Consider the following 14,106-nt stretch of genomic DNA (forward strand, 5'->3'; position numbering starts at 1 on the left):
CACTCTAAAAAAAGGACAAACACAAAACACCACACATGAATATAATAATAATAATAATAATAATAATAATAATAATAATAATAATAATAATAATATAAGTATTATTATTATATATTTATAATGTATATGTAGTGTTTTTGGGCGTTTTAATGTGACTGCCCCCAACAAAATCTTGTTGCCCCTCCTCCGCCCCCAGTCACTTTTCCCTGGCGCCGTCGCTGCTGAACGCACATAGTGGTTCGGATCCCACTTTAAACTGTAGGTCCAGTCCCGATTAGCCTCTCTATGGATCAAATGGACTTGAAAACAATAACTATCCCTCACCCCCCAAAAAATTTGCTCATAATTTTAGAATTCAAGTTACTTCTCACAGTTCAACTGAAATGCAGGATAATTCTATTTCACTTCTACAAACCCAACTGTTAAGCCTTCGCTGGTCGACATATTCTACACACAGATTACATTGTGTACGCACATGTGTACAATATCTACAGGTAGATTAATACAAAGATCATCAACTAGGACAAGCGCATACGTATGAATGATGATACATGATTTGAGAGGTAAGGGCTTGAATTTGCGAGTTCATCCTGATGGAGTTTCAGCATGGAATGATACTGCTTCTTTGACAAGAGAGAAATGATTGTTGACTCAACAATGCTCTGCCAAGAATGACAATGCAACTGCCTGGTAAAAAGTAAAGCCCATAGGCTGATTTCCTTAGGCACGGCTAGAAGATGGGTTCGTTTCATTTAGGAGAGACCATTATCAATCAGTTCGTGACCATGATGCGAGACAGTCTTGAAAAGCACACGAAAGGTTCACTTATAGCATTTTCTGTATCGTATATTGTAATAGTGTTTACAGGTTGAGACTTTGCAGATTGCTATTTTCTCAATCACTGGTGTATTTAGCGGGAGGGGCATGTGCCCATCCCAAAATTAATGACTAAGTATAGATGGGACTATATTATTTATAACAAACAAGAAATGTTCGGTCAATCGTTTCCACAGAGTACATGAGTACAAAAAAGTCTAGTCAAATATATTCATCGGAACTATATTTACTGGCCACTTACATAAGTCGACACCGGATACCGAATCCTGGACTTATTGCTTACTAGATAATAACATTAATTGGTTAATTAATGACTCAAAGAGAGAGTATTCTAAGCCAAATATGTTCGATGTTTGTGACAGATTCTTCGGAGGTATGAATTCTCAAGCTTATCTCTTTCTTTCTGTAATTGTTGTTAATACAAATAACATAAAACTACTTCCAATTCATAAGAAAAACAACAAATGCTAATGCTATTGTCTTATGATCAAAGAACTCTGAGTTCGTTTCCTGGTGGCTGCAATAAAAATGGGACTCCTGGATCCCGAAACACTCGTTTCCCTGCAATGCGCTATGTATGTTGTCTGACTGTACGGCGTTGAGTAGATTTTAATAGCAAATTATCAATGGCAATTTCTACCACCGCCGTAAAGTTAGGCAACACACGCAACGCTAAGCAGGGAAGCGAGTACGTCAGGGACTAGGTGTTTCGTTTTTATTGCGGGTGACTGTACATTGTGCTGTGGTAAGGATTCCTCCTGGAAGGTCCACTTCCCAGCGAGGAAAGTCTTCAAGTGGAGGTGATAATCGCTAGGGGCTAGATCCGGACTGTACGGAGAGTGGTCCATCCGCTCTCAGCCATATGAGTAAATGAGCGACTGCGTTGTCATGTAGCAACATGCTTACGCTTACTCTTGTGTTCCTCTGTGAGCATTTTGGGCACCCACGGAGCACACAGCTTTCTGAACTTAAAATTCTCCACTAAAATCGTGTACAGTACAGAACGTGAAGCTTGTGGAAACAAATCGGACAGCGTTGACACTGTCAAACGGCGGTTGGCTCGTATCGCGCTCTCGACATCATGCACCACTGAGTCCGTTATGATTGAGGGGCGTCCTGATCGTGGTTCGTCATAAACATTCGTGCGACCGACCTTAAACAGACGTGCCCACTTACACACCTTGCCTTCAACAGTGACATTCTCACCATACACCTCGCGTAACTGGCGATAAATGTCTGCCGCTTTCACATTTTTCGCGGTCAAATACCTGATCACTGATCGTATCTCACACTCGGCGGGATATTCAATCACCTGCATCACTTCCATTGTCCACCACCACCACACCAAGCGTTTCACAACCTGCAAATGGCGTCTGTTTACGTGCAAGGCATGTCGTTAACTAACGCACATGCGCAAAACGTCAAGCACGCAGTGTTGCAACGTGAGCGCAAAACGGTCCCTAATTAAAAAATCAACCTTGTATTATATGTTTACAGCATATTCTATGTTCCTCCCATGGAAAACATTCTAGATCCGCCTATGTTCTCAAATCAAGATGTTTCTATCAGGCAGAGTACAAGATAACAGTGCATTACAGGAAATTTCTCAATATCGAACTTTCTGCTACAGTTCATATCATTGTTCACGGTCATGAAAATAGGCGGCTGGGCAGAATTGCGCTGGTGCCATATATGGGAAAAGCAAAGCGAGAGCGGGACAAAAGTCGCTGTTTCCCGCGCACTGTGTGGCAACGTCAATCGGGCTGCGTTGCCTAGTTCGAGCGTCAGACCGACCTCTCTCCGGGACACTTTTGTGTCATCCCCAACCTTTCGAGCAAATATCGTCAGTTTGTATCATATGGATTACAAAGACGAACTCTACAACGAGATCTTTCATTCTCTTAACCCTCTGACGTGGTGGCAACGACCCTCTTGTGCTCCAACGTGGCAACAGGTGAACTTCTGCAGCACGCCTTATTTCATGTCTGTGCGTTTAAATGCCTTATAAAACCGTTGAATTATCAAGTTCTAGCCTCCTCCACACTCCTGGCCCTCCAGGGTAGCCACACTTCTAAGCTGCTCGCGTTGTACGTATGCAGTTGAAATTGTTGCTCTTTGGCAACACTGTAGGTGGGTGGCGTGACATTGACTGGGCTGTTTTCGTGGCGAGAGCTCTAACTACAGCACATTCGGTTTAGCCTGAGCTCTGGCATGCGGAAAGCGGGAAAGGTTTGTCGTCTGCAGAAGACGTCACGTGACTCATAGGAGCAGTGTTGCAATACGCAGAAGTTACAATTCTACTAGACAAAAAACTGGCAAAGCTATATGCTGTTGTCTCATTAAAAAAAAATACTTACGAATCTAAAGTAGCACGCTGTCCTTCACGATCGTGAAATTCGTCGATTGCTCTACTAATAACACACTCGTCAAATTCGTCCACATCACTATTAAATGTCTTTCTTCTGCGTGGTTTGTTAGGTGTTACTAATCCCTTCCCACTTACTTTGCAGCGATCATTTTCGTTTCAAAGTACTTACTGACATATCAGTAGCTGCGGAAACACGCTTTTGCACTTATTTCACGTTCAACGCAAGACCTGTCATGCTTCTTTCTTCATAAACTTATGCACGTTAAGGTAATTTCTCTACTCTGACTATGAATCACTTTGCTTTCTCCAATGTTCATTCCAGTTTTCACGTCAGCTTGCGTTGAATAAAACACCCTAAGCAGAGGCCCGCAGCCAGACAGGGGCCAGGGGGGCTCAGCCCCCCTGGAACTACCATCAGCCCCCCCTTTACATTAGGTAAACTATTTTGCATAATTTGTTCGCAGTGCAGAGTGAAAATGTAGACAACTCGCAACTTTAAGGATAAATCCACAGAATATGAAGAGTATCTATTACATTCGCTCATTTTGTTTATGAGCAGAAGTAGCTGCAAGTATTTAGAATATTCTCTAGACTTCAGAAAGTTCTTTCATATGGGAGCTTCTTTATCTGTACCTTCACTGTCCCTGTTGCAACCTTCCGTTTAGACAGAAATCTGTGACTTTGATGTCATCATGCAAGTAAGTTCCCTCCGCATCTACGTCAAAGGTCAACAACAACTCCCAAGTTTTGGGAAGGAAGGGGAGTTCAATTGCTTCGGCCGGGGGTGGAATATACTGTAGGCACTGTGATTAAATATTGTGCGTTTCTTGTGTGTGATATACATATCTGGATCATCTAAAATAGTATGGGATGTGTAAGGGATAATTTCAGTATCAGTCAATTAACACTTCAAGAGATGTTTTAAAAGATGTAGAATAATGTACTATTTGTGTAGTATATGATATTTATAAATGACTGAGCGCCCCCCCCCCCACACACACACATAATTTACCTTCATTTAATATATTTTTTAAAATGGACTTGGTTTACAAAGCCCCCCTGATAACCCGTGAGCCCCCCCCCTCCCCCGGAGATCAATTCTAGCTACAGGCCTGCCTAAGCAACACAGGTCAACTATCACCTTACTCGTGGTAACACCCTCTTTCCCTCTACCCTTCCGAGAGGAAGAGGAGGAGAAGTAGGTTGCCTCTTTCGCCGAGGGCTTTAACCTTTACTCGGCCAATGGGTCATATGTGACCCATAGAAAATATAGGCGTAGTTGGCCGATGGGCCACTGGTGTTTCAGCTAAAACATCAGGGCATGCAACCGTGCAGGCATCAAAACCCCAAAGGTAATAAGAGGGGTTGGGTGGGCCGCGGCCTCCAACTTTCAATGAAAAAATCATAAAAATGGGAGTTTGCCTCCTCTTCCCCCGCTATTTTGAGATGGGGACGCAAACTTTAGCCTTATTTTCAAAGAATGGTCCTCTATCAACCGAATGAAACTTATGTCATGTTCCTGGGTGCATTACATTATAGAATCTGTGAAAAAACTCCCCTTTTTGATGATTTTTTCATTGAAAGTTGGGGTCCGCGGCCCACTAACCCCGCTTATTACCTTTGGGGTGTTTATTCCTGCACGGTTGCATGCCCTGATGTTTTAGCTGCAAATCAAAAGTTACCCGAAGTAGATTGGTCAAATAGTCTACGAGTTATAACATTCTTTGTCAAATAAGTGTACGAATTTAAAATTCGCGCCAAAAGGCCTCGGAGAAACCGAAAAAATGTTATAACTCGTAGACTATTTGACCAATCTACTTCGGGTAACTTTTGTTTTGCAGCTAGAACATCAGGGCATGCAACCTTGCAGGAATAAAACGCCAAGGCCAATAAGAGGGGTTGGGTGGGGCGCGGCCCCCAACTTTCAATGAAAAAATCATACAAATGGAGAGTTTACCCCTCTTTCCCCGGTATTTTGGGAAGGTGAGGTAAATTTTAACCTTATTTTCAAAGAATGGTCATTTTTGAACCGAATGAAAGTCATTTCATGTTTCTGGATGCATTACATTATCGAATATGTGAAAAAACTCCCCATTTTTATGATTCTTTTCATTGAAAGTGGGGGCCGTGGCCCACTTAACCCCTCTTATTGGCTTTGGCGTTTTGATTCCTGCACGGTTGCATGCCCTGATGTTCTAGCTGCAAAACAAAAGTAACCCAAAGTAGATTTCTCAAATAGTCTCCGAGATATAACGTTTTTCTGAAATAAGTGTAAAATTTAAAAATCGCGCGCAAAGGAGGCGGCCAGAGAGAGGTTACTTTCGAAAATCCGCTCGACGGTGTAAAGGTTAATCACCGACAAAAATAATCCTCTGTCATTCTTTTTCTTAATCTATCACCTTCTCAAACTGTCGCATTTTAAAAATATATACATATATAAATGCAGTAAGTACCGAACGCACCTACCAATAAGCTCTGAAGTCAGATTATGGATATAGGTAATTGTTAAGGCAGTTAGCAACTCTGCTCTCAGTGGAACTCTCGCATCGTCGCGCTGACGGCAGGCTTCTGCGCAGCTTAAGGCCAGAGCTCAAGCTAAAGCCTGCATCACACGGAACTGGATATCCGGTAGGTATGCCCTAATTGGCGCTGGACTGACTACCAATTTGCTAGTTTTCGCCTCACACGATACTTATCAGCGTACTTGTCGATATACTTTTGTTCCCATACGAGGGAAGTTGTAATGGCGGGCGCGTGAGATGTAAACAATGTATCACTTCACATTTTTAAAAGCGGATAACTATTCAACCGAGAGGAATAACGTTTCGTATAAAACGTTATTAGGTACAAGACAATGGCGCTGCATAAATACATAATTTACAACCTTTACTGTACACGTATGGAAGAATATTTTAGTTGTTTCAAATGTAAACAGCGTGCACTCAGCATAGATGGTGTAACTCAACGCGCCTTTCATGCTGTATACGTTATAAATTTCTGGAGTAACACTCGGAAACCAAAGACAAATGCGCTCCTTTGCACATTCACAGATTATCTTCACATGGCGAAACTTTGCTCTGATTGGCTGTTCCACAGAACCCAGTCGAGGAAAGCAAGTAACAATTAGAACATGTCCTATTCCTCCAGACCAGTCAAGCAGTCAGTCAGGCGGCCATGATTGCTACCTAGAAAGTTAGTTCAGCGCCAACTAGGGCATTCCTACTAGAAATCCAGTTCCGTGTGATAGGGGAGTCATTCCATGCCAAATCAACACAGAAATGTGCAATTTCTAACCTGACCATCTCCGATTTTCATGAAATTTGGGGAGTTAAAAATATGCATGGAACTTAGTAACTATGAAAATTTTTAGTTTCGTGCGTCTTGTAATTGTTAAATTATTCAAGGTCAAAGTTAGCAGAAATTGCCCTTTCTGAGCCCGCTTAGCTATACTAAATGTGCTGTACCTCCGCCCCTATTTCGCCTAGGAAGCTCAAATAAAGCTTATTGTACACGGAATTAAACAAGCTTTCCAGTGATATATAACAAGCACACCTTTCGATAAAAATATAATTTTGTCACATGACCTTGACCTTTGACCTTGAATATCTCAAAACATGTCATCACCAAAAATCGTGAAAAAAATATATTTGGTCCCTCATTCCATACTATAAAACATATCAAAAACTCATTCTGGGACTGCAATGGGATCAGAAGATACAAAATAATATGTGTAACTATGTGACTGATAAAAGCCTCATTACATGAACTATGACGAGTCAAAAGTCCTTTAACACCCACTACAAAATGTAAAGGAGTTATCCTGGTCATGAAAGAAATAGGTTAGGCACAGGGAGATCTCTAGCTGCGTGTGTCAAGCGCAGGTCCAGCATATTTTTGACCGCCATATTGAATTCAACGCAAAAATTTCAAAGGAAAGGTGGTGATGTGATATATCAAATCAGGCTAGAGCTTCACGAGAAATGAAGCAGCGAAGGTTTATCCAAAGTATCTTTAACCAGCAAAAAGTTATTACTGCATGCTTGTAACAATTTTCTCCTTTTCGAGGTGTTAAAGACAACGTTTTAAGAATGCTCCTAATGTGTTAGGAACTCGTCGAGATCACGCTGACATCTTGGGAGAGAAAGAAGTATACGCACCATTGCATATGATTTTAATCAGCAACATTCACCAAATACTTGATAAGTGGAGAAAATATTGGGAAAAGTATCTCAAACAATTACGTGACACTTCCTTTGGAATGAAAAATTCTTCATTGACGAGGCTAATTTTTATGTTCACGGTAAAGTTAATAAAAATTGTATGCAATACCTGTGATTTGATAATCTACAGTAGACAGATCCCAGCCGAATGGTTGTTGCTGGTAAGCTAATGATGTGGTATAGTGTATGGAGAACGGGAATGGTTGGTCCATATTCAACAACGGAACCTTAAATGGTGAGGGCTTCTTGGATGTGTTAAGTGAACAGGTTTTTCATCCTTGCTTACGGGATATGGCACTTTTCCAAAGTTTTGAAACAGGACAGTGTGTGACCACACTATGTGAACATTTTGGCAATTTCTTCATGGTAAATTTTTAGGTACATTGATGGGCAGACGGGGATGTATTAAAAGGCCTGCACATTCCCCAGATCTAACATCTTAGGAGGACTTTTACCTTCAGAAACATTTGGAGAGAATGGTGCATGCACTAACAGTCTCTGATATTGACCATCTGAGAGAAGGCATAGTTGCTGCTTGCGATGATGTTGCACCTGCTACATTGCCAAATGTTGTATGTGAGTGTGAGAGACGTCAACGAGTGCTCACAGGAATATTGACAACAATATAATGTGCATATATCGTAAGTGAAAGATATGCGTATAACATTTTGCTGCCTAAAAATAAGTTGGAAAAACCTTCGCTGCTTCATTTCTCGTGAAATTCTAGCCTGATTTGATATATCACATCACCACCTTTCCTTTGAAATTTTTGCGTTGAATTCAATATGGCGGTCAAAAATATGCTGGACCTGCGCTTGACACACGCAGCTAGAGATCTCCCTGTGCCTAACCTATTTCTTTCATGACCAGGATAACTCCTTTACCTTTTGTAGGGGTGTTAAAGGACTTTTGACTCGTCATAGTTCATGTAATGAGGCTTTTATCAGTCACATAGTTACACATATTATTTTGTATCTTCTGATCCCATTGCAGTCCCAGAATGAGTTTTTGATATGTTTTATAGCATGGAATGAGGGACCAAATATATTTTTTTCACGATTTTTGGTGATGACATGTTTTGAGATATTCAAGGTCAAAGGTCAAGGTCACGTGACAAAATTATATTTTTATCGAAAGGTGTGCTTGTTATATATCACTGGAAAGCTTGTTTAAATCCGTGTACAATAAGCTTTATTTGAGCTTCCTAGGCGAAATAGGGGCGGAGTTACAGCGCATTTAGTATAGCTAAGCGGGCTCAAAAAGGGCAATTTCTGCTAACTTTGACCTTGAATAATTTAACAATTACAAGACGCACGAAACTAAAAATTTTCATAGTTACTAAGTTCCATGCATATTTTTAACTCCCCAAATTTCATGAAAATCGGAGATGGTCAGGTCGGAAGCTGTGTTGATTTCGCATGGAATGACTCAGGGGCTTTAACCAAATGGCCTGTACTTGTTTTTCTTGCATGCGTCAGAAACTATACCGCGCTACTCAGCAGGGTCCACCCTGGCAGTGGTTCAGATTCCACTACAAACTGGAGGCCCATCTGGGCTTAAAAACTTTGCCATTCAAATCTGAACGCTTTAAACGAATAGACGAATCTCTGTTGCCATTTCCAGAGGACAGGGATGTCACGGTGAAGATGTACGACCGTTCTGTCGCCTTGACCGTCATCAACGTTGTGATAATTCTCACCCTTCTCGGCGGAGTGTGGTTCTTCTGGTACTCCGTGAATTTAAAAGTGCTGGGGAAGAAGCAGGAGAGGAAACTGAAGAAAGATCAGAAAAAGGTAAGAATTTCTTTCCCGGCTACTCTGCCGATAATTCTGGACTGGGAAATCTTAATTGGATTGCAAGGTGAGGGCTAGCATGCTCAGGGATGGAGCTGAGGGGGTGCCGAAAGAAATTAGGGGGTCCGATGTTGAAACATGAAACATGCATGTAACCTTTAGCCACTACGTCAAATACAAATTAACTTTTAGCAGGCATCTATGATAATATTATGTCAATGAAACTGAAGAGCACTAGGGACTTGCTCCATTTTTGCTTGATTTTAGCACAAGAACGACATGTTTGGAAATCTGAAAGGAACAGCTTGTTCAAGGAAGGCCAATGACATATCGGGTGGTCCAAAAGTCCCGGAACGGTCACATATCGTGAGAAATACACATCGAATCGGAAAACGAAAAAATATGTGTTGAAGAAGTGAAAGAAAGCTATTCAATGATATCACACTTGATTCCCCACCCCCGCCCCCTGGGGATGGGCCCGGGGGCAACTGTGAAATTTTAAATAGAAACCCCAATTTTGTATTGTAGAATCCTAGAGAGGACTTTATTCCGACCCAACGAGCTATCAACCATCCTCCTAGCTCAATTAGGAACGGAGATATGGCGATTTTAAATTTTCGCAAGAAAAGAAAGATAGAAAAAAAAAAGTGAAAAATTTCATAAACCCCCCCCCCAAAAAAAATTCAAAGAGACGCTCTGCCCTAATTGAGCTAGAGTGAAAGCGATTGCAGATTCGGAATCTCCACGTCAAGACCTTTCAATAGAGTATATGGAAGGGGGTATGGCTCAATTAGGGGCAGAGCGTCCCTTTCAATTTTTTGGGGGGTTTTATGAAATTTTCACTTTTTTTTCTTTTTTTTTTAAATCGCCATATCTCCGTTCCTAATTGAGCTAGAAGGATGGTTGAGAGCTCGTTGGACTCGGAATGAAGTCCTCTTTCCGATTCTACAATACAAAATGAGGGTTTCCATTTAAAATTTTACAGCCCCCCCCCAAAAGGGCGGGGAATCAAGTGTGATATCATTGAATAGCTTTCTTTCCGTTATTAAACACGTATTTTTTCGTTTTCCGATTCGATGTGTATTTCTCACGATATGTGACCGTTCCGGGACTTTTGGACCACCCGTTATATGAAGGCCATAAGGATTTTTTCAGGGGGGCAAAGAAGGCATCTTTTTCACCCGCTAAAGAAAACGCTACTTCACTTTAAAGTTATCATGTTCCTGCAACATTCTTATAAAAATTAACATAAATTAGTGACTGAAATGTAATTATATGAGTGAAATATATAACTTTAGGTTGACATTCAAATTCCCCCTTTCTGAACGTCTATTATGACATGCATTACGTCTTACATTCCAATAAAGTGGCCATAGAGTGTAAACATTGAGATACACGTTACAATCTTATTGAACTATGTAGTGAAATACAAAATAAAATCATCCTCGGCATTAAAAACACTCTTATTGAACCTCTGCAATACAGCCAATGGAGACACAAAATTCAGATGTGGCTATCTTTCATAGTAGGATCAATGCTTGCCTGTTGTTTATAATAACAGTGGTCTCACTTAACCTCAATATGACGACATGGCATAAACTTTGATAGTGTCTTCGGTCGAACATAGGTTTTGTACAAGGAGTGCGCAAGCACCCCTTCGCACCTCCCTGGCGCCGCCCCTGATGATGGACCGAATAATATTCTACAGTGCCTTTCACGGTCGAGACTTCCGCTGAGCGGCGGATATTACACCGGGCAGCAAGAGCTCGTCTGCCGGCAAACTGGATGCAACATCTGCGTAAATGGAACCGCTATGGAACTATGTAAAGAAATAAGCTCGTACAATTACACTGACAGTTAAAATTAAAAGGTGTTGGAAATGATGTCCTCCTGCATCCCACATTTACGGCACATTTTAGGAAATTACTTCAAATCTCTCGTGATGTTTTCTTTCAATTCTTCTAATGTATGGCTTCTGGTTTAAAAGTTTGGTAGCTCGCCATTCAGACGTCGTGGAAATGTTTGTTTCTTGTGCAAGGCGCTGGAGGAATTTTTGAAAAGTGTGTACCAATAGTGCTCCAACGTTGTCTCTATCTTCCCAGTAAGCACACGCAGTTTTACCCTTCGCTTCTTATCAAGAACAGATCCGGTTTCCCTAAATTCGCTAATAAGTTCTCAAACATTGTATCTGTGTGGAACAGAAACATCTGGAAATGCTGCTGCCTAGCGCCTTCTGACTTCCCTACAAGAATTCGTAATGACGTAAGAGTCGTACATAAAAATCCCTTGTAAAAGATACTGTACTTTTGTATCAAGACACGTGCACCCTGCTGAACAGTGTGTTTGAGCTGTTTTCCGCAAAGGTTTGGGAAAAACATGGAAAATGGGAGAAGAATTGAAAGGAAAAGCAACAACTTGATAGAAATGCTGGAGAAGCGAGGAGTACTGTACATTCTCGTTCATAATGAATAAGATGCAATTATGACATGGCAAATAAAATAGACACACTTGGGTTTGGTGGAATATTACGCCAGTGGAACATAAATGTACGGTCACCGACATAAAAATGGGTCACCTAGAAATTGTCATTGAAAATTTGCTATTAAAATTCACTTGACGCTGTAGAGTTAGGCACACACATAACGCCTTGCAAGGAACCAAGTATTTCACGATGTATGTGTTCCATTTTCTTACCAGCACTGCTCATGTAGGCGATAATGGGGTTAGTAGTGCAATAATTGTGCTGAAAAAAACCAACAAAAAACAATAATATGTTATGTGAGGAAGAGTGTGTTTATGGCAGTGGCATCGATTAAAAATAACTGCCTTCTTCCAATCTGCAAAATCCCGGGGTGCGGCCAAGTCGAGAGCGCTCGAGTAAATGCGGCTTTTACCGTTTACGTCCTTGTCACGTGATTACAACCGATTTAAGAAGTAAAGATTCAGTCTCAAATTACGGGGCCGGAAAATTTTCAGTTTTGAGTGATATCTTCCCATGTCTAGCAAGGACTTCCTCTGTAATATTAAATATTTTGAAGAAAAGTTAGAATGTGATAAAATTTTTGACAAAGTGCGCACATTACTCATTTTCATATGCTCTGCGGCTATTCATATACAGTAGAGCGTCGATTATCCGAAGTAATTGGGGGACATGGGTGTTCGGAAAACTGGTTTGTTCGGATAATCGAACTGTACATGTTTATTTGCCAAAAAGAAGTACTGTACAGTAAATTTATTCATAAAAACAGGCATCTCTTTAAGTATTACAAAGTAACGTACAAAGGCAACTTTAGTAGGAATATATAGTATGTGGTACAGTTTATTAAACAAAAATATGTACATATTACATACGCATTTTGCATGAACAATATATACACCGACAGAAGTGTGCTGATTGTTGAAACACAGCGACTGGCGGCTTGGCCGGTCAGCAGCGCCTTATGAAGGCCCCATTAGAAGCAATGTTCCGCCAGCGGTGGCTCAGTGCGGCGACTACTGTGGGAAACTTGGTTTGGGAGTGAGGGGGATGATGGACGGTAGGGTGGGAGAGTAACAGGTGCGAGCGAGTACACAGTTCGGTTAAGCGGTCGTTCGGTTGACCGACGTTCGGATAATCGACGCTCTACTGTATTCTATATGTGCGATGAAACATCTGATGCCCCCCCCCCCAACATTTCTAAAAAATATCACCAAATTCTGGAGAAGATGGCAATGTACAGGACTGAGTACTAAAATATACAGTATAACTCCCTCCCCCCCTTTACGAGAATCCTGGGCATACCACTGCATACAGGGTGTCTCAAAAGTAATAGCGCAAACTGACACAGGTGAAAGTACACGATAATAGAAACAAAAAAGTCTCAGTGAACATGGGTCTGCAAACGAGCCGTTTTCGAGATAATCGCGAATGTGTGATTACAAGCCGCCACTGACTGCATTGTTTGTAAACGTAGTCCTAGTTGGTAAAATGCTAATATAATGTGTGCGAATGTTCTGTTTGATTGCAACGCCACCTCTCGGAAATGTTCGGTTTTGTAAACAAAGAGGAAACCTCGGACCGTGCAAGAAGTAAAGCACTCGGTGTTTACAAAATGCAATCATTGACGGCTTGTAACCACACATTGGCACACATTATTAGCATTTTACCAACTAGGACGACGTTTACAAACAATGAAGTCATGGCGGCTTGTAATCACATATTCCCGATTATCTCGAAAACGGCTCGTTTGCAGACCCATGTTTACTCAGACTTTTTGGTTTCTATTATCGTGTACTTTCACCTGTATCAGTTTCCGCTATTACTTATGAGACACCCTGTATAAGCTGTCGAAACTGGCGACACTAGGTAAAACCCGAAGTTGCTTTTCACCACAAGTTGACTCACTCTTCTTTCTCTTCACAAAAACAGGCTCAGAAGAAAGCTAAGGCTGCAACCAAGGAACACGAGAAATCTAAGAAAAATCTCCCCAAATCTCCGACACCCAAGAAACCTGCTGGAACAAAACTTAAAGCGTGAGGAGTGGAATTGTTTTTTGCAGCCTTGTGTAGAAAATTGAAAACGAAAAAGAAATAAAGTCTTGAGAAAAAAGCAATATATCATATATATTTACGAACATACAGATGATTTGATTTGGAGGTGCGTAAGTAACAACGTCATTTTTTTCATAACATAAAGATTAGGCACACACAGGAGCAGTGCGAATCCAGGCCGGCTCGGTAGCTCAGTGGTCCTGGTTCCGACATGAATGTTTGTGTTTGTCCAAATGAGAATACTGAGGATATAGTGAAAATTGAAATATGCGAAAAGTTGAGAAAACAGGGGATACTGTCACTTAGGGGTAGGACTTCCTTTATTAAAAAAGAAGTGGTAGAACAATGGCACGGTATG

General features: G+C 41.2%; 1 protein-coding gene across 1 annotated transcript; it reads left to right on the plus strand.

Moving 5' to 3' along the window:
• The first annotated feature begins 737 nt into the window (after positions 1 to 737).
• On the plus strand, positions 738 to 13,734 carry LOC145981417 (uncharacterized). The gene is made up of 3 exons (XM_083114653.1): positions 738 to 819; positions 9,049 to 9,218; positions 13,627 to 13,734. The coding sequence occupies exons 1-3, from the start codon at positions 738 to 740 to the stop codon at positions 13,732 to 13,734; spliced, it is 360 nt and encodes a 119-aa protein (XP_082970779.1).
• Positions 13,735 to 14,106: the final 372 nt, after the last annotated feature.

This window comes from Lepisma saccharinum, chromosome 29 (assembly GCF_977018435.1).
Source record: "Lepisma saccharinum chromosome 29, izLepSacc3.1, whole genome shotgun sequence".
Taxonomy (NCBI): domain Eukaryota; kingdom Metazoa; phylum Arthropoda; class Insecta; order Zygentoma; family Lepismatidae; genus Lepisma; species Lepisma saccharinum.

What these genes read in the sequence shown, in the direction of transcription:
- LOC145981417 (XM_083114653.1), top strand. Translation starts at nt 738, where the DNA reads ATGGGTTCGTTTCATTTAGGAGAGACCATTATCAATCAGTTCGTGACC. An exon ending in TCTTGAAAAGCACACGAAAG is followed by an intron (nt 820 to 9,048) that starts GTTCACTTATAG and finishes TGCCATTTCCAG; the next exon opens with AGGACAGGGATGTCACGGTG. An exon ending in TGAAGAAAGATCAGAAAAAG is followed by an intron (nt 9,219 to 13,626) that starts GTAAGAATTTCT and finishes TCACAAAAACAG; the next exon opens with GCTCAGAAGAAAGCTAAGGC.